General features: G+C 45.0%; 1 protein-coding gene across 1 annotated transcript in view; it reads left to right on the top strand.

Moving 5' to 3' along the window:
- The first annotated feature begins 1817 nt into the window (after positions 1-1817).
- Positions 1818-26230, top strand: part of ACSL5 (acyl-CoA synthetase long chain family member 5) — an 85185-nt gene continuing 60772 nt past the window's right edge. The window contains exons 1-5 of the mRNA XM_077455042.1: positions 1818-1971; positions 19890-20062; positions 23105-23213; positions 25233-25297; positions 25387-25488. Coding sequence (XP_077311168.1) covers positions 19907-20062; positions 23105-23213; positions 25233-25297; positions 25387-25488 — 432 coding nt within the window. The 5' untranslated portion in view covers positions 1818-1971; positions 19890-19906. The remainder of the gene's footprint in view (positions 1972-19889; positions 20063-23104; positions 23214-25232; positions 25298-25386; positions 25489-26230) is intronic.

Here is a 26230-nt window from a genome sequence, read left to right as displayed (position 1 = left end):
CCTCCACCCGACAGCCTTGTGGTCCCTCTTCTCCTCTCCCCTTCTCCCGCTCTGCATGTTGGGGGCTGCAGTACACTCTCAGGGAATCGTCCTGGGCCTGCTGATATCTAGGACTACATGTCCCATAATCCTCTTGGTGTTAGTTTCCCAGCCATTGGCCCTGAATGTAGCCAATAGGAGGGGCATTGCTGGGTGAATAAGAGTTGCGGGCTCAAGGAGGAGAAGGATGGGTGGAAATCCCCCGCAGCTGCGGCTCTGCCTGTATCCCTTAACAGAGCCTAGCAGTTTCGGCACCACTACCCAATTGAACTGTTGCCCAAACCCCCCCTTCCGCCACTGACACCATGTAGCTTTGGTGGTGCTTCAAAGCGTCTTCAAAGCCTCCATAGAAGCCTATGGCAAAGCTTGCTTGAAACCAAACTGAAGCTCCAGCGAAGCTCCACCAAAGCCTCATTGAAATCCCACCAAAGCCTCATCGAAGCACCAAGGAAAAGCAAGGTGTAAACAGGACAGTAAGCTAACCATTTTATTTAGTGACAGGGGCTTTGACTAGCATTCAGAGAGCTTAAATAAAGCGTGTTGGAAGCCATGTTTTGAAGCACATGTAAACTAGCCTCAAATGTCACTTTTGCTGTAGCACATCCTGCAGCCAGACCTTTGGTGGAAAAGATCTGGTATCAATTTTAAGAGGGATCTCCATGCAAAAAAAAAAAAATCTACAGTAGATCCAAAATCAAGTATGCAACCTGGCTGGATGTTAAAGCCATTTTTAACCACTTGCCGACCGACTCACACTATATATTTCGGCAAAGTGGCACAGATGCGCAAAACAACCTACCCGTATGTCGCTGAGTCATCCGTAGCCAGTGGGCGAGCGCACTCCGCCAGTGCCCACGGGCTCCATGTCCGCAGGTGGCCCGCGCTCATGGCACGGAGAGGCAGAACGAGGAGATGTAAACAAGGCATTTCCCTATTCTGCCTAGCAACATGACAGGGATCTACTGCTCCAAGTGATCGGGAGAAGTAATCTCTGTCATGTTATAGTGAGCCCATCCCCCCTACACACTTAGAACATGCTGAGGGATCACCAACTAGTGTTTAACCCCTTCCCTGCCAGTGACATTTACACAGTAATCAGTGCATTTTTATAGCACTGATTCCTGTATAAATGCCAATGGTCCTAAAATAGTGTCAAAAGTGTCTGATCTGTCACAGTCATGATAAAAATCGCAGATCGCCGCCATTACTAATAAAAAAAAAATATATAAATATATATATATATATATATATAATAAATAAAAATGCCATAAATCTATACCCTATTTTGTAGATGCAATAACTTTTGTGCAAAACAATCAATATACGCTTATTGTGATTTTTTAATATAAATATATATTATAAATTACAAGAAATTCGTTTTTTTATATATTTTTGGGGGATATTTATTATAGCAAAAGGTCAAAAATATTGTTTTTTTTTTTCAAAATAGTCGCTTTTTTTGTATATAGAGCAAAAAATAAAAACCTCAAAGTTGATAAAATACCATCAAAAGAAAGCTCTATTTGTGATGGAAAAAAGGACATAAATTTTGTTTGGATACAACTTCGCACGACCACACAATTGTCAGTTAAAGCGACGCAGTGCCATATCGCAAAAAAGGGCCTGGTCAGGAAGGGGGTAAATTCTTCCGGGGCTGAAGTGGTTAAGCCATTTAAGGATTGTGCAAGGCTCTTGGTCTCAGCTGTGAATCTCCTGTCATGTACCGCTTGTCACCAGCACTCAGACATAATGATTCCTACCTTTGTACCTATTGCAGCCAAGGTTCAAAGATTAGGCTCTAAGTGCAATGCCAGGCCTTTATTACAAGTGTCCCTGGGATGGTTGTATAGTCTCTCATTTGGACTTGTCGAGGATATAACCCGGTCCTTGGGTTCCTGGATGACAGGTGACAACTAGATACAAGACAGAGAGGTTAGTGGCCCCGCGCAACCTTAGAGCTAACACTATTTAGGTTTGTGTTGTTCCATATCTTCTATATTTTCTTCTATATCTTTCTAACATATTCCGGAGTGCTGTACAGAGAACACGGAGTCAGTCACATCAGTCTCTGCACCAGAGGAGCTTACACTCTAATGTCTCTGTACAGTCACACACTATTATTATACATTTATATAGCTCTGACATATTCTGTAGTGTTGTATAAGGAACATTGTGCAAGTCACATCATTTTCTGCGCTAGAGAAGCTTACACTTTACACTTTAATATCCCACCACAGTCACACACTATTATTACATTTATACATTACTATTACTATACTATACATTTATATAGCTCTGACACATTCCACACTGCTGTACAGAGAACAATGAGCCATTCGCATCAGTCTCTGCAGAGGAAGAGCTTACACTCTAATTTTAGATTGTAAGCTCTAAGGAGCAGGGCCCTCTGATTCCTCCTGTATTGAATTGTATTGCAACTGTACTGTCTGCCCTCATGTTGTAAAGCACTGCGCAAAACTGTTGGCACTATATAAATCCTGTATAATAATAATGTATCCATAACAGCCACACACTAATATTATTATACATTTATATAGCTCTGACATATTCTGCGGTGCTGTACAGACAGGGAAGCATTACACATTCATACATACACATAGTAGGGACAATTTAGACAGAAGCCAATTAACCTACCAGCATGTCTTTGGAGTGTGGGAGGAAACCAGAGTAACCAGAGGAAAAACACGCAGGCACAGGGAGAAAATGCAGACTCCATGATAGATAGTGCCGTGGTTGGGATTCGAACCAACATGTTCCAACCATTTAGAAACTGTGCAGTTACATAGTTTTGGTTTAAAAAAAAGAAACACGTTCATTGAGTTAAACCAATAGAAAGATATGACTAAATACATGGAGAACAGCCATAAGCAGAGCCCTATCCCCACAATTGATCTAGACTAGAGGGAGGCAAAAAAAAAAAAAAAACTTTATAAAATTGTGGTCAAAATTGCTCCAGTGCAGAAAAATGAAATTCCTTCCTTATCCCCTAGGGGCAGTGGTACCCAAACTAAGGCCCGTGGGCTGGATGTGGCCATTTGCTTGCTTAGCTTTTATACAGAACTTAGGGCAGTATGTATGTATCCATGTATCCACTGATACCAATGATGGGGAAATATTTCTCCCACTGACAACAATAATGGGGTACTATTCATCCCACCAACACCATGGATGGGGCACTGTTCACTAAGGCCCGCCTTCCTGATTGGCTGGGAGAAGAATCAGGAAGACAATAGCGAATATTAATTTGCCATTGTCACACAAATGGGTGGGCTCAGGGTGCAGTGCTCTACACCCTCGAGTCCACCCTCTTTTGAAGCCAATTAGAGCCTCAGACTCTAATCACATGCTTCTAAAAAAAAAAAAAAAAACAGCTGGAATTCATGTATTGAGGGGTGGCGCCCCTGCGCCCCTTATGGACAGGCCGCCACTACCAATGATGGGGCATTATTCTTCCCACTGATACTAATAATGGGGCACTGTTCTTCCCACTAATATCAACAATGGGCACCATTCCTCCCACTGACACCAATGAGGGAAATTATTCCTCCCACTAATATCAATAAGGAGGCACTATTCCTAAATATCTATACACTATATTGCCAAAAGTATTGGGACGCTTGCCTTTACAGGCACATTAACTTTGATGGCATCCCAGTCTTACTCCGTAGGGTTCAATATTGAGTTGGCCCACCCTTTGTAGCTATAACAGCTTCCACTCTTCTGGGAAGGCTGTCCACAAGGTTTAGGAGTGTGTCTATGGGAATGTTTGAGCATTCTTCCAGAAGCGTATTTTTTGAGGTCAGGCACTGATGTTGGATGAGAAGACCCGGCTCACAGTCTCCTGTCTAATTCATCCCAACTATCTGGTTAAGATCAGGATTCTGTGCAGACCAGTCAAGTTCCTCCACTCTAAACTTGCTCATCCATGTCTTTATGGACCTTGTTTTGTGCACTGGTCCAAATCATTTGGCGGAGGGGGGGTTTATGGTGTGGGGTTGTTTTCCAGGGGTTGGGCTTGGCCCCTTAGTTCCAGTTCCAGTGAAGGGAACTCTTAAGGCCACAGCATACCAAGACATTTTGAACAATTTGATGCTTCCAGCTTTGTGGGAACAGTTTGGGAATGGTACTTTCCTGTTCCAACATGACTGGGCACCAGAGCACAAAGCAAGTTCAATAAAGACATGGATGAGCGAGTTTCGGGTGGAAAAACGTAAATGGCCTGGACAGAGTCCTGACAACCCAATAGAACACCGTTGGAATGAATTAGAGCTGAGACTGCGAGCCAGGCCTTCTCGTCCAACATTAGTGACTCCCCTCACAAATGCGCTGCTGGAAGAATGGTCAAACATTTCCATTGACACACTCCTAAACCTTGTGGACAGCCTTCCCATAAGAGTTGAAGCTGTTTAGCGGCAAAAAGCTGGGCCAACTCAATATTGAACCCTACGGTCTAAGACTGGAATGCCATTAAAGTTCATGTGCGTGTAAAGGCAGGCGTTCCAATACTTTTGACAATATAGTGTATTTAATTTTTTTACTCCAACTGACCACTAAGTCCGGGGCATTTTCTTATCTCAAAATCCGGCCATCCTAAAGTCAGAAGGACATTAAAATGGCAATTTGCCTGCCCTAAAGCAATGGGATATTCCCTGTTGCTTTTTAGGGGAAGGTTAATTGTAGGGATGAGCTCAAGATGCGGTCTGAATTCCAGGCTTTTTGCTTGTTCTGCAAGAGCTGAATGTCATGCATAATGATAGTATTTCTACTGCTACTATATATGACAGCTTCCTCCCTGTCAATGGTTGCTAAGGAAGTGGCGAGGCCAGCACGCGCATCTTCCTTAGCAAACAGTGACTTCACCTCATTCATTTACTGGATGGGAATCCACAGCCCTATAAACAAAGGAGCAGAGATAACGCTGACATCACTGAACAAACAATGGGGCTATGAAATTGACCAGATATGGTCATGGCCATCATCTGGGATATTGGGAGATGTCATTCAGTTGGCAGGATTTTTTTCTTTTGGCAGGCTCATTGTGACTGACGTGGATCTGCATCGATGGATGACATGACTGATGATGCATGCACATTGTGGGACTTTTGGGGGGTTTGGGGGTTTTTGCCTTTTTAGTAAAGTATTTGTCAAAAAGCATGGTGTCACAGGCTAAAAAATTTTCATGAATGAGTAGAAATACTGAGCAGCCCTTAAAGCGGAGGTCCACCCTAAAGTGGACCTTCCGCTCATTTGAATCCTCCCCCCCTCCGGCGCCACAATTGGCACCTTTCAGGGGGGAGGGGGGTGCAGGTACCTGTACAGTACAGGTATCTGCACCCACTTCCGGGATAGCTCTCTGCGGAAAGGGGCGTAGATTACGCCCCTTTCCGAAAGTCCCCCGCTGCCTGCTGGGAAACACACAGATCCCAGAGGCAGCGGGTCCATCCTTATTGCGCAGCGCGACTCGCGCATGCGCAGTAGGGAACCGGGAAATTAAGCCGAAAGGCTCCACTTCCTGATTCCCATACCCAAGATGGTGGCGGCAGCACCCGAGAGACGATCGAGAGACCGGCTTCGGGTGCCGACATCGCGGGCGCGCTGGACAGGTAAGTGTCACTATTTTAAAAGTCAGCAGCTGCAGTATTTGTAGCTGCTGGCTTTAAAAAAAAAAAAAAACGCGGACTCCCGGCGGACTCCCGCTTTAAAGTAGTTGTAAACCCATGGGGGGGGGAACAACTCGCAAGGCAAAGGCATAATGAGCTAGTATGCATAGCATACTAGCTCATTATGAATAACTTACCTGAGAACGAAGCCCCCGAAGTGGTCCTCCGTCTTCATGTCTGCCGCTGCCATGAATCCCAGAGTGACTTCTGGGTCTCACTGCTCCGGCGCTGTGATTCGCCGGAGCAGCAATGACGTCACTCCTGCGCTTGCGCATCGGAGCCGACACTCGCGGGATATTGCCGCGATCTGCGCCGTAGACAGCGGTGGCTGTCTTTGGGTAAATATCTCCTAAACCGTATAGGTTTAGGAGATATTTCTTGGACCTACAGGTAAGCCTTAATCTAGGCTTACCTGTAGGTCAAAGTGGTTTGTAAGGGTTTACAACCACTTTAAGCATTCACATGGAGGGAGGCAGTATCAGGCGCCCCCTTATAAGCCCCGTGCCTGCAGACCCCCACAACTACTGAGGCAGGGTTGTGGGGAAGAGGCCCTTGTCTTCAACAATATGGGGACAAGGTGCTTTGCCAGGTATTTATGACCCCCCTCCCCTGTTCCTGGCCAGCCAGATTCTGTACTTGAATAAAGCCTAGTACACACTGCTAGCTCAGTTCAGAGCCACTGTACTAGTAATCCGATATTAGTACAGCGATCTCACCTGATGTTCTATTGTGTTCTGACAAGGGGGCGGCTTCTGCCCCAAATGGCCCACTTCTGTCAAACCGAATGCAGTGCACAGGGCCCAAATGTCCAAATTCTATTGAAACGGCTGATGCCACCCAGCATTTGGCCCATGTGTATGGGGCTTTAAGGTCTGGTATGGACTTTGGCAGGGACCTCACACTTGATTTTTTCTTGACTTTTTGTTGCCATAACGTAGGATCCTTATCCTCCGGTAAAGAATCCATTCAGGGGCAGCGAAGCCGTGTACTCATTAATCTGTCAGGCTGTGCACTCATCCGGCTAATTTGCTATGACTTTATGAACACACTTCATTACGTTTCAGCTTTCATCCATTATTGAAGCGCTGACTTACCCCCATCTGTGTCCTCCGTTAGGCTTGGGGGCCTCTGATTTGGCCTGTTGTGTGCAAATTTCTTTTGTCGATTCCGGGTTTGCAGTGCTTTTGGTGATTGGGTTGCACATTTCCCCTGAAGAAGCTTATTGCGAAACATGTTGGGAAGAAGTGCGATCACTCTGTCAACCTTTACTGCTGGGATCCCTCAAGTCCAATAGTTATGCGCACATTGCTTTTTGCACACTTTGTATGATATTCCAATGCTATTTTATTTTTAATGTACTTGAATAAATTAATATGAATTTTTAATATATCTTGCTATAGTTTTGTCATAATTTGCACCGTTGAAAAATCCCTCTTGTTTTCCTTTTTCCCTTTCCTTCCCCCTCCTGCTATGCAATTCCATTGATTTTTTTCTTGTTTTTTGTGTGGGACTCTCCCTTAAAATTCCTACCAGACCCTAATGGTCTGGTTAGAACTCGGAGGGTCCCTATACTCTTTATTTTTTTTGTGATGCCCCCCTCATCAAAGATACCATTTAAACATATAAGAACCCTGGAAATAACTTTCCAGTCGTAGGGAACCAAAGCTAAATACTAACTATATCTACAAGTCATGATACATTAGTGTGATGGTCAGTATGAAGAACACTCCTTATACTTGTGGTCACTGGGAAGAATTACCCCCTTATAAAAGATCAATGGTGCCAGTGGGAAGGCTGAAATTGCTTATTGCTCAAGGAATCCCTAGCAACCCCTGGAGGAACCGTAGGGTTTCATTCAGGGCCGGGAAGGTGTGGCTGCCTTGGGTACTGTGGTATTATGTGAGGTGGGGGGCACCACAAGCAGGTTGGGGGGGGATTTGGGTTGGGAGGTTGAATTTGGGGGGTGGCAGGGGATAAGAATTGTTCTAGGAGGGGAAATTCGGTGGAGGTGTGCTAGGTGTTGTGATTTGAGTGGATTCGTGTTGGGAGGGGAAGCTGGGGGAAGAAGATTTGTGCTTGGAGGGGGAATCCGGGGGGGGGGGTTGTGCTAAAAAAGTAATATAGTAGGGGAAGGGGATTTGTGCTAGGAGGGGATTCTTTTTTTGTGTGGGGGATTTGTACTAACAGGAATAACTGGGAGTATTGTGCTAGGAGGGGAATGATTTGTACTGTGTAGGGGATTTTGGAAGGGGTGTGGAGGATTGGGAATTTATGCTTGGGGTAAGCATGCAGATTAGTGCTATTTTTTTTGGGGGTGGAGGATTTTTGCCGACACATAATGCTCATACATCTCGGGGGGGTGCAATTTGACATGTTCGCCCCTGGCTCTAGATGACCTTGTCCCGACACTGGTTGCCTGGTACCCTAGTTGAGAAACCCTGCTCAGTTATTTAGATGGATTCTCTGTGCAGGATGCCTCAAACCAACAAGATCCTGGCACTGAAAAAAAAAAAAACGTATGGGACATGCTGCGTGCAATACAACACAAATGATTTTCTATTCTATAACCAAACAGATGAAACATCCAGCGAGTACTGAGAATTCGGCATACAGATAATTGATTATTATCAATGTCCAGGCCATAAAAGTTACCTTTGTTCAGGATCCAAGGTTGATATGTACACTCAGCATAATCTGGCTCCTGGCCCATATTAGTCTAGACTTTCATATGGTCAAGGTCATCCATACTGTATAAAATAAAACCTCTGGTGACCTCATCTCAGCTTCTCAGAAATGCTGACTGTCCTGGACATCTTGTACCTGAGCAGAGGGGCCAATGGCTGTCTGTATGATGTGCAGAATCACACACACAAGAGTTGATTTACTAAAACTAGAGCATGCAAAATCTGGTGCATCTCTGCATAGAAACCAGTCCACTTTTTTTAGTTAAAAGTAACAAACATGTTATCCTTACCTGCTCTGTGTAATGGTTTTGCACAGAGCAGCCCAGATTTTCCTCTTCTCGGGTCCCTCTTCTGTGCTTCTGGCCCCTCCCTCATGTCAAGTGCCCCCACAACAAGCAGCTTGCTATGTGGGCACCTGAACCGAGCCACAGGTCACTGTGTCCATTCAGCCGCGGCCTGCCCCCGCCCCCTTTCTCCCCTCATTGGCTCGCTAACTTTGATTGACAGCAGCAGAAGCCAGTGGCGCGGCACTGCACTGCTGTCAGCCAATAAAAAATAAATAAATAAACTTCTGCCTTTACAACTACTTTAACCGAACAAGCTATAGTTAGGCTGGATTCACACCTAAGCATTTTTAGTTCTTTTTGCATTTTGTAGATTTGCACTATAGAACGTGTTCTATAGAAAACCGTGTTAGATGGACTGTAGTGCAAATCTACAAAATGCAAAAAGCACTAAAACTGCATAGGTGTGAATCCAGCTTTAGAAGCTGATTGGATAATCTACACAGCTGCACCAGATTTCCAGTTTTAGTAAATCAGCCCCTATGGTCCGGTTCACACTGGGGCAGCACGACTTGCAGCGCGACTGCCTCAGGCAACCCGGACATGACTGCTGCGGCGACTTGCAAAATGACTTCTGTATAGAAGTCAATGCAAGTTCCCTCAAGTCACCCCCAAAGTCGTACAGGAACCTTTTTCCAAGTCGGAGTGACTTGTGTCGCTCCGATTAGAACAGTTCCATTGTACAGAGCGGGACGCTACTTGTGAGGCGGCTAAGTCATCTGATAAGTCATCCCAGTGTGAACCGGCCCTATGTGTCCTTGAACAGAACACATAGGCGTTTAGAGGTGGAATAAAAAACCCAGAGCTAGCGAATTTAGCAGAGGAGTGATTTTCCGCCAAAAAAAAAGTCTGACGTGCCTAAACACATGTAAACTCTCTAAAACAGTCAAGTGCTGGCAGATTTAGGGCTTGACTGTTCATTCATTCCAATGGCCAGACTAAATTAAAGTGGTTGTAAAGTCAGAAGATTTTCTTTATCTTAATGCATTCTATGCAATAAGGTATAAAACCTTCTGTGTGCAGCAGCTCCCCCTCAGCCCCCCTAATACTTACCTGAGCCCCATCTCGAACCAGCGCACAAGAGTCTCGGCTGCCCAGGACTTTCCCTCCTCATTGGCTGAGAAAGCAGCAGGGTGCCATTGGCTCCCGCTGCTGTGAGTCTGAATGGACACACCCAGCAGCTGCTTGGCTAGGGTGCCCCCATAGCAAGCTGCTTGCTGTGGGGAGCACTTGACAGGAGGGAGGGGCTAGGGGTGCTGGTGAGGGACCCCAGAAGAGAAGGATCTGCACTGCACAGAGCAGGTAAGTATAACACATTTGTTATTTTTAAATAAAAAATATGAGATTTTAGTATCACTTTAATTTAAATTTTTTTAAAAATAACAACTACCTCTATACTTACCTGCTCTGTGCGATTGAATTGCACAGAGCGACCACGAACCTGCTCTTGTCGGGTCCCTCGCTGGTGCTCCTGGCCCTCCTCTCTCGTCCAGTGCCCCCATAGGAAGCCGCCTCCCAATGGGGGCACTCGTGCATTCTCGCTCCCGAGTCCCACTGCTGCTTCCCATTGACACAGACATCAGGAAACGGCCCCGTCTCCCGCTCCCTTGTCACTGGCTTTGATTGACAGCACTGGGAGCCAATGCCCCAATGCCCCCCCCCCCCCGGTGCCCCAGCAAAGCCAGGGAGAGAAGATCCGCAGAAGTGCACAGCGCTGGATCGTATGAGGTCTCAGGTAAGAAAAAAGGGAGGGGTTGCTGATACTTAAACATTTTTTACCCCAACGCAAGGAATGCATTTAAGTAAAAAACTGTTTAGGCTTTACAACCACTTTAATAATCTGGCCAGTGGAATGAATGAACACTGAAGCACCTGTGGCATCTAAACACATTTGCAAAAGGTGCTGTTATAACGCTGTTTTTTTTTTTTCTTTCCTGGAGCATAGATGTCCAGGGGAGGAAAGAAATGTCTTGTGTACTTTAGGCTTTAAGGCTCCATTCACACTTGTTGAACTTGTCATACAAAGTCGCACGCCAAGTCGTTCCCCATGTTTTCCAATGATAACCATTCATATATGCGGCACAGTGGTTAGCACTCTCACCTAGCAGTAAAAAGGGTCGCTGGTTCAAATCCCAACCATGACACTACCTGCCCAGAGTTTGCAACGTCTCCCTGTGCCTGCGTGGGTTTCCTCCGAGTTATCCAGTTTCCTCCCACACTCCAAAGACATGCAGGTAGGTTAATTGGCTTCTGTCCAAAAAATTGGCCCCTAGTATATGAATGGGGACCTTGCATTGTGGGCTCCTTGAGGGTAGGGACCGATGTGAGTGTGCAATGTACAGGGATAGGGACAATTGTAGACCCACTAAGGTTGAACTAGATGGACTGGTGTCTTTATTCAACCTTACTAACTATGTAACTATATATGTGCGACTTAAAGATGCAGCAACTTCAAAGTAGTTCATGCATTACTTTGGGCTGACTTTCATGCAACTTGGAGGGCCATAGACTTCAATGTTAACTTCAATATCCATGGTATCCATGGTCTATAGTTTTCCTACCAGTAAAGTTCATTGAGCAAGTGTTTGCAGATTTTGCTGTGAGTGATATCAGAAGATGATGAAAGGTTTGTGTGTGAAAGGGCAGGAGTACGATCGATGAGGTCAAGAAAACGAGTGAAGGCTGATCTTTGTGTAGATGTCATCACAAAAGGAGGGTAAAGGGTTATTGCTTATCAGTTTAAATCCTGACTAAATCAGATATCTCCAGAATTACTTTAGCAATCATGGAACGATTTGCTTGTTGTAAGCACAACATCTCAAATGACTTAAGGTGGACCTCTCTGTCTACAAGTCTACAGGAACTTATTCCTGACATGTCACAACAACAGTATGATTTTTTTTTTTTTAAGCTCCACCTTTTATCATTAAAAGATTAAAAAAATCTCTTGAGTCTTGAGCTCCCGTTGTCAGATGTTATCAATCTCCATTCACACTTGTACGACTTCAAAGTTGCACCGACTTTGAAGTGGAACTTTGACGCAACTTTGGATGGGTGAGTTTAAACATGTTTGGGACAAAAATAAATTTATACTCAGATAAAAAGGTTTTAAAAAAAAATAAAGAAAAAGTAAAAAAAAATCAAAAAAGGGGCATGGTTGAAGATTGAGTCTTAGGCCCCTTTCACACTTGTGCGACTTGGGACTACAAAGCCATATGATAAGTCGCACCTCATGAGTACCATTCATATCTGGGCGACTTCAAAGTAGTCTCTGCAGACTTTGATGCAACTTGAGGTCCATTGAACACACAGGCGTTGCTAAGTCACGTCAAAGTTGTGTCAAAGTCACGAGAATTTCAGGTCGTACAAGTGTGAAATGGGCCTTAGGCAAAGACCACATAACCAGGTCCCAAGGCCCCGTGAGCAGCAGTGAAGAGAGCTTGGAGCAGCGTTTTCGCTAGGAAATGCTATAAGTAAAGATCCTCCTGCTGTTGGTTTATCCACCCCAGCCCAGCTTTATGGTAAGTGTGGGTAGGCTTTTATCCCTCGTTCACAATGACTACAGCCTTGAAAATTGTGCAACTTCATCTGAAATCACACGATTTCAAAGCTGCCTGTCAGCGCAACTTTGGGGGTGACTTGAAGTTGGAAGACATCTTTGCGGCTTCATGCACAGATGTCTATGCAAGTCGCACCAGAAATCGGCTAACGTAATGCAGGAACTACTTTTTCAAATCAGTGCGGCACCACAAAGTCGGCATGGCACCGTGTGATTACCTGGAATAGGGTGCAATTTGTAGTGTGATTTGACCTGTCAAATTGTATGACAAGTCCCTTCAATGTCAATGGGGAGTGTCAGTTACTAATCCCAATGTAAACAGCTCTGATCAAACAGTTGTATGGAATATAACTGCAGATGTATTTCCAGCCCCCTGATATTCAACCATACAAAGAAATCTGGAAAATTCAATATTGCATTGTAAGGTGTGTACACCGGAGGACGAGGAGCCGTGAGGTCTGGATGATTACCCATAATTAATTTAATTGCACTTTGGAAATCTCACTTTTTAATTAGTCTGAGATGTTCTGAGCTGTGCGTGTTCACACATGTAGTGATAACTGCGGGATCCAAAGACCAAATGTAATCAATCATGCAGACCCAGCTGACCGTAACTAAACCCGACAGAGGAAGATTTTATGGCCCACAATAATCTCAAATCGTTTTCAGGGTCAAATACTGAAATTATTTAAAGTGCAACTTTACTGAGAAAAAGTAAAAAAAAGGAATTTCAGCAAAACACATTGCAAGGTTGTATGGGAGATGCTTATCTGATTTTGTTCTGTAGATACCGAGATCCCAAGGCATGTATCAGAGGGTCACCAGGACAGGAAGTTAGGGGTAATCGCTGCAATAGAGACAGACAGTTAAATCATAAATTGAAACACTTTTGTTGAGAAAAAAAACACAATCTCTACTGCAGTGGCGGCTGGTGCTTTTGGGGGTGGGGGGGGGCAAACAACCACCCCCCACCCCCCTGCTGTTTGCTGACCGGTCCGGCACTTACCCCATCAGTGGCGGCGGGTGGCGAGTGGCAGGCAGAGTGGTGCTGCGGCTCCGTGTCCTTTCCTCCTTTGCGGCTTCCAGCTCCTCTTCCTCCTATATGTCCAATAGGATCACCTGTCCTTTCAGCCAATTGGGTGACCGGTGTCAAAACTGATTGGCCGGGAGGAGGATCAGTGTTAAAACAGCGAATATTAATTCTCTGTTCTAACACACCTTAGTGGGTTCAGAGCGCACTCTCTGTGACCCGAGCCCACAATATATTGAAGCCTATTAGAGCTTCAAAAAAACAGCCCCCGCATTGGAATCCATGTGCAGGTGTCCTGAAAGGGGCCAGACACATGGATGAGGAGGTGGTCATGGACAGGGGGGTGGCGCCCATGCGCCCTTAATGGGCGGGCCAACCCTGCTCTGCGGTGTGATCAATGTCCATTGCAGGAATTTTAACAAATTTTATCAAGAAAAATGCAGAAGTTGAAGAAAACCTACTGAAAATGGCAGTCGCTATAAAAATCCACACAGTGTAACCATTATAAAATATTTTTTATAACTAAAGGCAAAACTTTTTTTTGTTTTTTTTTGTTTTGGATAGAGTGGAGAGGGATTAGAACCCCCATCAGTTTTTATTGCTGTCTGTGTCCCCATTATGCCCCTTTCACATGGACGAATAGAATGGTGCTTTTAGCTGCGGATTTTCTAGTTTTCTACCGCAGCTAAAAGCACACAATGCTTTCCTATGGCCCCATTCACACACAGCGTTTTGCTGCGATTTTGTTACATGCGGTTCAGTGCAAATAGAAAAAATAGAATTCAATGCGTCCAGGTGCGATGTAGCGCAGCTATATGCACATAACCGCAGGTAATCGCAGTCTTTTGTGTCAACTGCAGATAGCAGCGTGAGAAGGGATTCAAGGGACCAAAAAAAAAGGGTTGCTATGGGAACAACTATATTAGATAACTGCAGCTGAACGCAACTGCACAGAAACGCACATAAACGCAGGTAATTGCACTGTACAAATGCAGCTGACCACTGTGCCTGGAGTCTTGAATTTCACAGAAAACATAAACATGCTAAACTGCGGCAGAACAGCCGTCCGTGTGAAAGGGACCTAAGGGAGATTCTCCCTCTCTATTTGTCCTGTTCATTGAAAGTGAAAGTAAAAGAAAACCCCAAATTTTGGGCTGTCCCCAGAAAAGTAATAGAAGAGAAATCTTCCAATGGGGACACTAGTTCTGGTGACCTGGCGGGGTCCCAAGGAATTCCCTTAATGCACAGGGATTTCCTCTCTTTTCCTGTTTGGCTATGGGACAGGAAGTGAAGGGAAATCTACACAATGGGAAAAATCTGACAGAGGTTATAACCTTCCCTCGCTCTATCCAAAAAAATAAAATTTTGCCTATAGTTCTAATTTAAATATATTTTATTAAAGAATCCTTTTATACGTGTACAATCCAAAAAATAATGAAAAAATGAATACACCTTCACCTCATGTAAAGTTGTCAAATACCAAAATGATATGTTCAGGGCACAGTAACTTTGTTGCAGATTCCTACCTGTTTCTGCTCGCAAGAAAAATGTTCAGAGTGAATAAATGGGAGTGACTTTTTACTTATTAACCACTTCCCGACTGGCGCACGCCGATGTACGTCGGCAGAATGGCACGGGCAGGCACACTGCCGTACAGGTACATCCATTTGAAATTGCCGCGGTGCTATCGGCGGCGCGCGCACATGCTGGTCGGGACCCCCCTGAGTCTGGTCGCGGGTCCCGCAGACTCGGCCGTCGCGGGGATACCCACGATCGTCTCACGGGGAGGCTGAACGGGGAGATGCGGAAGTAAACAGCATCTCCCCGTTCTGCCTTGTAACAAGTGACACTGATCTCTGCTCCATGTGATTGGAGCAGAGATCAGTGTTCACTAACACACAGCCACGCCCCCCACAGTTAGTAACACGCCCCTAGGACACACTTAACACCTACACTGCCACCTCCTGGTTAACCCCTTCACTGCCAGTGTCATTTACACAGGAATCAGTGCATTTGTATAGCAATTATTGTTGTATAAATGACAATGGTCCCAAAAATGTGTCAAAAAATGTCCGATGTGTCCGCCATAATGTCGCAGTCACAATAAAAAACGCTGATCGCCGCCATTACTAGTAAAAAAATTAAATTATTAATAAAAATGCCATAAAACTATCCCTTATTTTGTAAACGCTATAAATTTTGTGCAAACCAACCAATAATCTCTTATTATAGCAAAAAGTAAAAAATAATGCGTTTTTTTCAAAATTGTCGTTCTTTTTTTGTTTATAGCGCAAACAAATAAAAACCGCAGGCGTGATCAAATACCACCAAAAGAAAGCTCTATTTGTGGGGAAAAAAGGACGTCAATTTTGTTTGGGAGCCATGTCGCACAACCGTGCAATTGTCAGTTAAAGCGACGCAGTGCCGAATCGCAAAAAGTGGTCTGGTCTTAAGCCAGCAAAATAGTCCGGTCTGAAAGTGGTTAATAAGTCGATGCACTTGCAGTGTTCTTAAGAGAAAAGTTGCTGTGTCTGCATCCCTTTATAAGTGATTAACTCTTAAGCCTCGTACACACGATCGGGTTGTTGGCTAACAAAGCGTCAGACTTTTGTCCGAAGGGCATGTGCCATGAACTTGTCTTGCATACAAACGGTACACAATTGTCAGCCAACAAACATGAACATAGTGATGTACTATGTGGAATTTCGGCTCTTGCGCGCCACCCTTTGGACACATTCTGCTAATGTCGTGTTTAGTGAGCATAGATTCCGGGCATTCGTGTTTGTACTTTGGATTTTTGTGTGACAGACTTGTGTACAGACGATACGAAAATCCAACAACAGACTGTTGTCTGCTGAAAATTTACTAGCCTGCCATCCAACATTTGTTGGCCTGAAAGTTGGACAACAATTGTCTTGTGGAACGTACTAACGGTTGAATTTTAGGAAAATCCAATCGTGTGTAAGAGGCTTTAGACTCCCTCATGCACTTGGCTAAAAAACTATACCGAAATGGACAGTTTTAAATATATATATATCATTTTTTATATTAAATTGTATTATATTTGACATTTTAATTAATATCATACATTTAAATGAATATGATTTTTTTTTTCGACCATTATTGGCACCTTTTTTTTCTCTCTTCAAACCGCAGATAACCCTATTTTTGGCTGATAATTTTCAGTGGCCGATATATTGGTGCATCCCTAATATATATATTATACTGTGAATCTTAGGAGTTACTTTTCCATTATTAATCAGCTGATGCACTTGCAGTGTTCTTATAAGAAATGCTGCAGGGGCTGCACCCATTTAGACATAATTAACCGCTTGGGAGTATCTCACCAAAAATGAAATTTTTGTTGCTGTGAATGCCTAAAATCTGACGTGCATACTTCTAGGAAAATCAGTGAGCCAATCAGATTAAAAGGTAAGGGCCGGTTCACACTGCAAGCGAGGCGAGGCGACTCCGACTTGCCTCGCCGCGACCTGCCGCGACCTCAGCGGCAACTTGCAGATGACTTCTGTATAGAAGTCAATGCAAGTCGCCCCGAGGTCGCCCAAAAGTAGTACAGGAACCTTTTTTCTGAGTCGGAGCGACTCGAGTCGCTCCTCTCAGAACGGTTCCATTGTACAGAACGGGGGCGACTTGCGAGAGCGAGGCGAGGCGAGTCGTGTCGCCTCGCATCGCCCGCTGTGTGAACCGGCTCTTAAGGTCATGTTTACCAACATTCGGTTACAACATAGCTTGTGTAGAATTTTACTTTTTTTTATTACTTTACTTAATTTTTTGCCACAAGAGTAGAAGTAAAGTGGAATTCCATGCTATGACAGGGTGTGTGTGTGTATAATATATATATACACACACACACAGTATCTCACAAAAGTGAGTACACCCATCACATTTTTGTAAATATTTTATTATATCTTTTCATGTGACAATACTGAATATACATATTTGCTGTCCCCTCAAAATAACTGAACACACAGCCATTAATGTCTAAACCGCTGGCAACAAAAGTGAGTACACCCCTAAGTGAAAATGTCCAAATTGGGGCCAAATAGCCATTTTCCCTCCCCGGTGTCATGTGACTCGTTAGTGTTACAAGGTCTCAGGTGTGAATGGGGAGCAGGTGTGTTAAATTTGGTGTTATCACTCTCACGCTCTCACACTGGTCACTGGAAGTTCATTGTGGCACCTCATGGCAAAGAACTCTCTGAGGATCTGGAAAAAAAACTGATGCTCTACATAAAGATGGCCTAGGTTATAAGAAGATTGACAAGACCTTGAAACTAAGCTGCAGCATGGTGGCCAAGACCATACAGCAGATTAACAGGACAGATTCCACTCAGAACAGACTTCGCCATGGTTGACCAAAGAAGTTGAGAGCACATGCTCAGCGTCATATCCAGAAGTTGTCTTGGGAAATAGCCGTATGAGTGCTGCCAGCATTGCTGCAGAGGTTGAAGGGGTGGGGGGTCAGCCTGTCAGTGCTCAGACCATACGCCACACACTGCATCAAATTGGTCTGCATGGCTGTTGTCCCAGAAGGAAGCCTCTTCTAAAGATGATGCACGAGAAAGCCCGCAAACAGTTTGCTGAAGACACGCAGACTAAGCACATGGATTACTGGAACCATGTCCTGTGGTCTGATGAGACCAAGATACACTTAGGCCGCGTACACACGCGCGGACTGTTCGCCCAACTTTGTCCGTCCAACAGTTTCAGCAAACAGTCCGCTCAAAATTAGCATGGACGGACATGCCCACACACGACGAACGAACAGTTTGCTGAAACCGTGCGCGATGACGTGAACAGCACGTACGACGGGACGAAAAATACGACGTCCTATACACTGCATTATAGCTTTCGGCGTGAAAATCCTTTCTGAGCATGCGCGCAACTTTGTTTGACGAACAAGCCTACACACGAGCGGGCTGTTCGCTGAAACAAGGTTTCAGCGGACAGTTTTTCGGAAATTCCGAAAAACCTTGTCCGTCCAACTGTCCGCTGAAACTGTCCGCTGAAACTGTCCGCTGAAACTGTCCGCTGAAACTGTCCGCTGAAACTGTCCGCTGAAAGCCCACACACGAGCGGACTGTCCGCCCAAACACTGTTCAGCGGACAAAGTTGGGCGAACAGTCCGCCCGTGTGTACGCGGCCTTATTTGGTTCAGATGTTGTCAAGCGTGTGTGGTGGCAACCAGGTGAGGAGTACAAAGACAAGTGTGTCTTGCCTACAGTCAAGCATGGTGGTGGGAGTGTCATGGTCTGGGGCTGCATGAGTGCTGCCGGCACTGGGGAGCTACAGTTCATTGAGGGAACCATGAATGCCAACATGTACTGTGACATACTGAAGCAGAGCATGATACTCTCCCTTCGGAGACTGGGCCGCAGGGCAGTATTCCAACATGATAACGACCCCAAACACACCTCCAAGGTGACCATTGCCTTGCTAAAGAAGCTGAGGGTAAAGGTGATGGACTGGTCCAGCATGGCTCCAGACCTAAACCCTATTGAGCATCTGTGGGGCATCCTCAAATGGAAGGTGGAGGAGCGCAAGGTCTGTTGGATGTTACACCAGCTCTGTGATGTCATCATGAGGAGTGGAAGAGGACTCCAGTGGCAACCTGTGAAGCTATGGTGAACTCCATGCCCAAGAGGGTTAAGCCAGTGCTGTAAAATAATGGTGACCACACAAAATATTGACCCTTTGGACCCAATTTGGACATTTTCACTTAGGGGTGTACTCACTTTTGTTGCCAGCGGTTTAGACATTAATGGCTGTGTGTTGAGTTATTTTGAGGTGACAGAAAATTTACACTGTTATAGAAGCTGTACACTCACTACTTTACATTGTAGCAAAGTGTCATTTCTTTAGTGTTGTCACATGAAAAGATATAATCAAATATTTACAAAAATGTGTGTGTGTGTGTGTGTGTGTGTGTGTGGCCCCATCTGTCGTTGGTGCTCCCTCCTCTCCCCTGCAGCTTCCGCTGGCTGATACAGGGGAGCCAGATCACATGACCGGATAATGGAAATTGCTTATGCTACAACATACACAGAGCAAACTATGGGGTCTCTTTGTGAAAAATGTGCATAGCCATTCCTCCAGCGAATCTGCTTGTATGAATTGGGCAAAAAATTAAATGTTCTTTAGACTATTTGCTCCTCAGTTCCATCTAGTGGCCATAATGTGTTATTTCTCTGTCTATAATGAAAGAACATTCGTTCAGAAAATAACTTTCGTTCTGTTAGGGCAGGGGTCTCAAACTGGCGGCCCCAGCTGCTGCAGAACTACAAGACCCACGAGGCATTGCAAGGCTGATAGTTACAAGCATGACTCTCACAGGCAGAGGCATGATGGGACTTGTAGTTCTGCCACAGCTGGAGGGCCGCCAGTTTGAGACCCCTGTGTTAGGGATTACATGTGCTTTTCATATGCTCTATAGCACGTTCTGTAACACAAGTATGCCTTTTCTCTCTTTTTTTTTACATTTTTTTTACAATGTGATGAATGTAACCTGTTTTGTTATCTTGTGTCGGACAGATCGGTCACTTGTGGAAATGTGCTGCTGCCTCGGTTTCCTGTTCACGCCGCTCCCCACATCAATTATCATCGCACTCATCACAGTTGGGATAACGGCGTTCATCTATGTGCTCACTAAACCTAAACCCGTCTACCCCCCTATAGACCTCAACAAGCAGTCCATCGGAACAGAGGTAGGCTCTGGAGGGTGACAGCGCTGGTCACATGACATGGATTATTTGCTTCTTGTTTATGGGGCTCAAGCAGGGAGTTGCACAATGTGACCTTTCTACTGGCCATACATCTGACAGTTTTCAGGCAATTTTCATAGATTTGTATTGTATTGTAACTGTACTGTCTGCCCTCATGTTGTAAAGTGATGCGCAAATTGTTGCCACCATATAAATCCTGTCTAATAATAATAATAATAATCATAGATATATAGGCCTCATTTGCATGGATGGCTATTTTTTTTTCGACAGCTCTGAAAAGCGATACAGTGCCTTAAAAAAGTATTCATACCCCTTGAATTTTTCCACATTTTTTCATGTTACAACCAAAAATGTAAATGTATTTTATTGGGATTTTATGTCATAGACCAACAGAAAGACCCCTTTCACACTGAAGGCGTTTTAGTGCTAAAAATAGCGCCTGTAAACGGCCTCCCATGCCTCCCCAGTGTGAAAGCCGGAGTGCTTTCATACTGGGGTGGTGCGCTTGCAGGATGGAAAAAAAAAGTCCTGCAAACATCGTCTTTCCGGTTTATACAAGGCTCCTAAACCGCCCCTGCCTTAGGCAGAGGCGCTTTTTAGGGAGCTGTTAACTCCTTCTTTGGGCTTAAAAGCACCCCGCTCCCGCTGGCACAGCGCCGCATCAACATGGGAACAAGGTGCTTTGGGGGGGACCATATAAGCGGCCTGGTATCGTTCAGGAGGGGGGTTCTCCCTTGCCCCCCCCCCCTTTCCTGGCCTGCCATTTTTCACATTTTTTTTTACATTTTGGCATGGAGTTCCACTTAAAATCTGTACCAGACCTGAAGGACCTGGTATGGACTTGGAGGGGGAAGGGGGGACCCACGCCAATTTTTTCCTTAATTGTACATCTATATTGCCAGGAGTCAGCAATACATTACAGCCGCGAACAAGTTTAAATTACATTTTTTCCTTTAGAAATGTCATTTTGCTGCGGCACTGTTCTACACATTGCACAGATGCGCCATTTTACAGGCAGACTAAGGGGACACCTCAAGCACGATATTTAAAGGAATCTTTTCCTTTTTATTGCTTCACTTTAAGCATTATTTAAATCACTGCTCCTGAAAAAACGGTTGTTTTAAAAACGTTTTTTTGCATTGATACATGTCCCCTGGGGTAGTACCCGGGTTCCCATATACTTTTTATGGAAATAACTTGCATATAAGCCTTTAAAATGATCACTTTTGATTTTTCATATTCGTGTCCCACAGACTTTAATGGGGTTTGCATGTTCGCTCAAACTATTTGCCTGTTCGTATGTTCTGCCCAGTCTCAAGTCTTTTGCAGACTCTAAAAGGTTTTCTTCTAAGATTGCCCTGTATTTGGCTCCATCCATCTTCCCATCAACTCTGACCAGCTTCCCTGTCCCTGCTGAAGAAAAGCATCCCCACAACATGATGCTGCCACCACCATGTTTCACAGTGGGAATGGTGTGTACAGAGTGATGTGCAGTGTTAGTTTTTCACCACACATCTTCCACATGTTTGCTGTGTCCCCCACGTGGCTTCTTGCAAACTGCAAATGGGACTTCTTATGGCTTTCTTTTAACAATGGCTTTCTTTTTGCCACTCTTCCATAACCCAGATTTGTGGAGCACATGACTAATGCCGTGTACACGCAATCGGAATTCTGGCCAGAAAAACACAGATGAGAGCTCTTCATTGGAAAATGCGACCGTGTGTATGCTACATCGGAATTTAGCTGTCCGAATTTCCGCCCATCCAAAAATCTATGGCATGTTCTCAATTTTCCACACGGAAAAACTTTCAGGAAATTCCGTTCATGTGTATGCAATTCCGACACGCCAAACATCACGCATGCTCAGATTCAACTATGAGATGGAAGCTATTGCCTACTGGCTATAGAACTTCCTTTTTCTAGTCCCGTCGTATGTGTTGTACGTCACCACGTTCTAAACGATTGGAACTTGGTGTGACCGCGTGTAGGCAAGACAGCTTGAGCGGAATTCCATCGATGAGCTGTGGATGTCTGCAGCTCCTCTAGAGTTAGAATGGGCCTCTAGGTTGCTTCTCTGATTAATGCTCTCCTTGCCCGGCCTGTCAGTTTAGGTGGACGGCCACGTCTTGGTGGGTTTGCAGTTGTGCCATACTCTTTCCATTTTTGGATGATGAATTGAACAGTGCTCCTCAACATCTCAACGTTTGGGATATTTTTTTTATAACCTAACTCTGCTTTAAACTTCTCCACAACTTTATCCTTGACCTGTCTGGTATGTTACTTGGCCTTCTTGGTGCTGTTTGCTCACTGAGGTTCTCTAAGCCCTCGTACACACGGTCGGAAATTCTGCCAACCAAATCCATTGGATTTTGTCCGACAGATTGTGTCCGAAACTGTTGCATACACACGGTCGGACCAAGTTGTTGGAACATCCGATCGTTCAGAGCGTGATGACGTTATTTCGTTACGACAGGACTACGTTTACGCTAGTAGCCAATAGCTTTGGTGTAGGAATTTGATCTGAGCATGCGTGGCACTTTGTCTGATCGGAATTCGCTACACATGATCGGAGTATGTCCGATCGGACCAGTTTGTCGGAAAATATTTCCAACAAGTTGGAAAATTGGGTCCGACGGATATTCCGACGGAATCAGTCCGATGCATACCACACACAGTCAGATTATCCAACAACACGGTCCGATAGGACACATTCCGACTGATTCTCCGACCGTGTGTACAAGGGCTTCACAGAACAGTTGTATATAATATATAGTGAGATTAAATTACACACAGGTGGACTCTATTAATTAGGTGATTTCTGAAGGCAATTGGTTCCACTAGATTTTAATTAGGGGTATCAGAGTAAAGGAGGCTGAATACAAACGCACACCACACTTTTCACATATTTATTTGTAAAAAAAAAAATTTTAATCTATTTATCATTTTCCTTCAGAGGAAACAGAGGAATGAGATCTGTGAATATTCAGTGAATGTTTGGTAAATGTCTTGTGAATGTGAATGCAGGGTGGAGCTCGGAGATGTGCGCTTCTGAAAGATGACACCCTGATGACACATTACTACGAAGATGCTAAAACGCTATATGAAGTGTTCCTGAGAGGTCAGCGGGTGTCAGGTGAGAGGGGCGGAGTCTTGGTAAATTTTAGTGGAAGGGGATTGGAGGGTGAGTGGAGGGGGGTACACATACAGGTGGTGACCATTACATGTATTTAAAGTATAGCACTACCCCCATAGAAGCTGCTTGGTAGAATGGGTTTCTGTTCTTTGCTTTGATTGAGGGAATGACCTCAGCCCAAACCTAACACGCCAGTTTAAGCAAAAAGTATATTACCAGGGGCATGCACACAGGGTGTGCCAGGTCTGCTTGGGCACACCCTAATCACCCTGTGCAGATTCCCCTGTGTCCTCCCCCTCCCCCTGTAGCACTGCCAGCATCCCTCCTCTCCCACTGGCTGCGGCGGGGAATGTTTCAGGATGGAGCGAGGGGCAAGGGGTTGGTAAATATGACATTTACTGGCACCTTCCTCTTCTGAACGAACACAGTGAGTGATCGGTACCGATCAGTCACCATGTTCATTTATAACTAAAGCATAGTAATTTGTGTTTACTATGCTTCAGTTTGTGAATGAGCACCTCTTACTTTAGAGCTCCTCTTACATCAGAGTGTCCATCAAAGTCCCCCTGAGGCTTGATTCACACTAATGCGTTTTTTGATGCTTTTTGCATTTTGCAGAAATGCAGGGAAATTTTTTAACATGGGTTCCTATGGAACATGTTCACATCAATGCATTTTTGTGCCTCTGCGTTTTTGGAAAGGGTTGGAGACTTTTTTTTTCATGCAAAATGCAGCGTTTTGCATGTAACAGAAGTCAATGGACCTGCATCAAAAACGCAAGTACCACTTTTTTACTGCTTTTTTACCGCAATTTGCAGTTGTTTTATTCACTGTATATATCTGGTGCTAAGCAACCACAGTGTAAAAAAAAACAAAAAAAAACGCAAAAACGCGACAAGCACCGCAAAAAGCACTGCAAAAACGCTCAAAAGCAACATGCATAGATGTGAATCGAGCCTTACACCAGAATCTCCATCAAAGTACTCCCATACATCAGAGTCCCCATCAGAGTACTCCCATACATCAGAGTCCCCATCAGAGTACTCCCATACATCAGAGTCCCCATCAGAGTACTCCCATACATCAGAGTCCCCATCAGAGTACTCCCATACATCAGAGTCCCCATCAGAGTACTCCCATACATCAGAGTCCCCATCAGAGTACTCCCATACATCAGAGTCCCCATCAGAGTACTCCCATACATCAGAGTCCCCATCAGAGTACTCCCATACATCAGAGTCCCCATCAGAGTACTCCCATACATCAGAGTCCCCATCAGAGTACTCCCTTACACCATAGTGCCCATCAGAGTACTCCTTTTCACCAGAATCCTCATCAGAGTACTCCCTTACATCACGGTCCCCCATCAGAGTACTCTCTTACATCAGAGTCCCCCATCAGAGTACTCCCTTACATCAGAGTGCCCCATCAGAGTACTCCCTTACATCAGAGTCCCCCATCAGAGTACTACTTTACATCAGAGTCCCCCATCAGAGTACTGTCTTACACCAGAGTCCCCATCAGAGTACTCTATTACACCAGAATGCCCATCAGAGTACTCTATTACACCAGAATGCCCATCAGAGTACTCCTTTGCACCAGAGTCCCCCCTAACATCAGAGTCTCCATTACAGTTGGCCTTTACCTCACACGCTTATAGCGTGGCTGGGAGCTCCGAAGCGTGGCTGGGACAGTGGCTGTAGCAGTCATTGGAGGTGAAGCAGGTTCCTGTAAATGCTGGAGCAAGCACATGATTGGTTTTCAGGATGATGGGCTTCCTAGCAACCAACAATGGTTAAATGACAGCTCAGCTGGGGAACCTGCACTGGAGATCAGAGCGGGGGGGTTTGTGGATGTTGTAGAGAAGTGGAGACTGTGGGCTGTCCTGAAGACCTGTATGAGAAGCCATTGACTCTAGCTGCCGACTGGATAAAATCTTGGCCCATATCACAGAATCCAATGCCTGGACTTGTATCATGTGCTGAAATAAATCATTAAACATTTGCATTGCAACCACAGGGAATGGAGACTGCTTGGGATCCCGCAGGCCGAACCAACCCTATACATGGATCACCTACAGACAGGTAAGTCCTGACAACCATATTCTGCACTATGGGCTGTGTTTCCACATATAGAAGCCATTCTAAGTTTAGTGCTGTTCTGCGTTTTGCAGGTTGTTGACAGAGCGGAATTTTTTGGCTCAGGCCTATTGCACAAAGGATGTAAAGCTTCCCCAGAACAACTTATTGGGGTGTTTTCTCAGAACCGACCAGAGGTAAGCAAGGAAACACAGTGGGTTTACCATGTGGGAGGGGCAGAGACACAAACTACTAGGGAAAAGCTCACCATTGTGGGAGGGGCGGAGATACAAACTACTGCAGGGAAATCTCCCCATTGTGGGAGGGGCAGAGACACAAACTCACACCTTCCAACATTTTGAGATGGGAACAAGGGACAAATATTATCAAACATATGGAGGCATAGGACACAGCCTCTGCCATTCCCCCTTAAGGCTGGGTTCACACTGCTGCGGGGGGAGATCCGGATGTGATTCGCACCGCAAATCACATCCGATCTCCGTAGCGATGCGAGTTCAGCCATACAGATAGTATGGCTGAATTCGCATCGCTCCCGCAGAAAACTCGCACGGGACCCTTTTTTTGGTCCGCAACAGAATCGGATCGCATGGGGGTTCACACCATGCGATCCGATTCCTGTGCGAGTCGGCAGATCGCACTGCGATATGCGGACGGATCTGGGGGTGTCATTAACATAACATTGACACTCCCAGCCATCCGCATAGGGCAGTGTGAACTGCCGGCGGGAGTAATGCGATGTGGGAAAACGCAGCGGATTCGCGGCGTTCCCGCATCGCAGCGGTGTGAACCCGGCCTAAAGGAGAATTAAATAATAAAAAAAAAAACATTAGTTAAACCCACAAATGCTTGTTTTAACCTCTACTAATCCTTTATACTGGATTTTTAAATTTACATATGCAGCAATTTTGAAATTGAATG

Source organism: Lithobates pipiens, unplaced genomic scaffold (assembly GCF_037356315.1).
Source record: "Lithobates pipiens isolate NorthernLeopardFrog02 unplaced genomic scaffold, aLitPip1_a1.2 Scaffold_25, whole genome shotgun sequence".
Lineage (NCBI taxonomy): Eukaryota > Metazoa > Chordata > Amphibia > Anura > Ranidae > Lithobates > Lithobates pipiens.
Note: the sequence above shows the minus strand (reverse complement) of the source record. Positions and strands in the feature narration are given on the sequence as shown.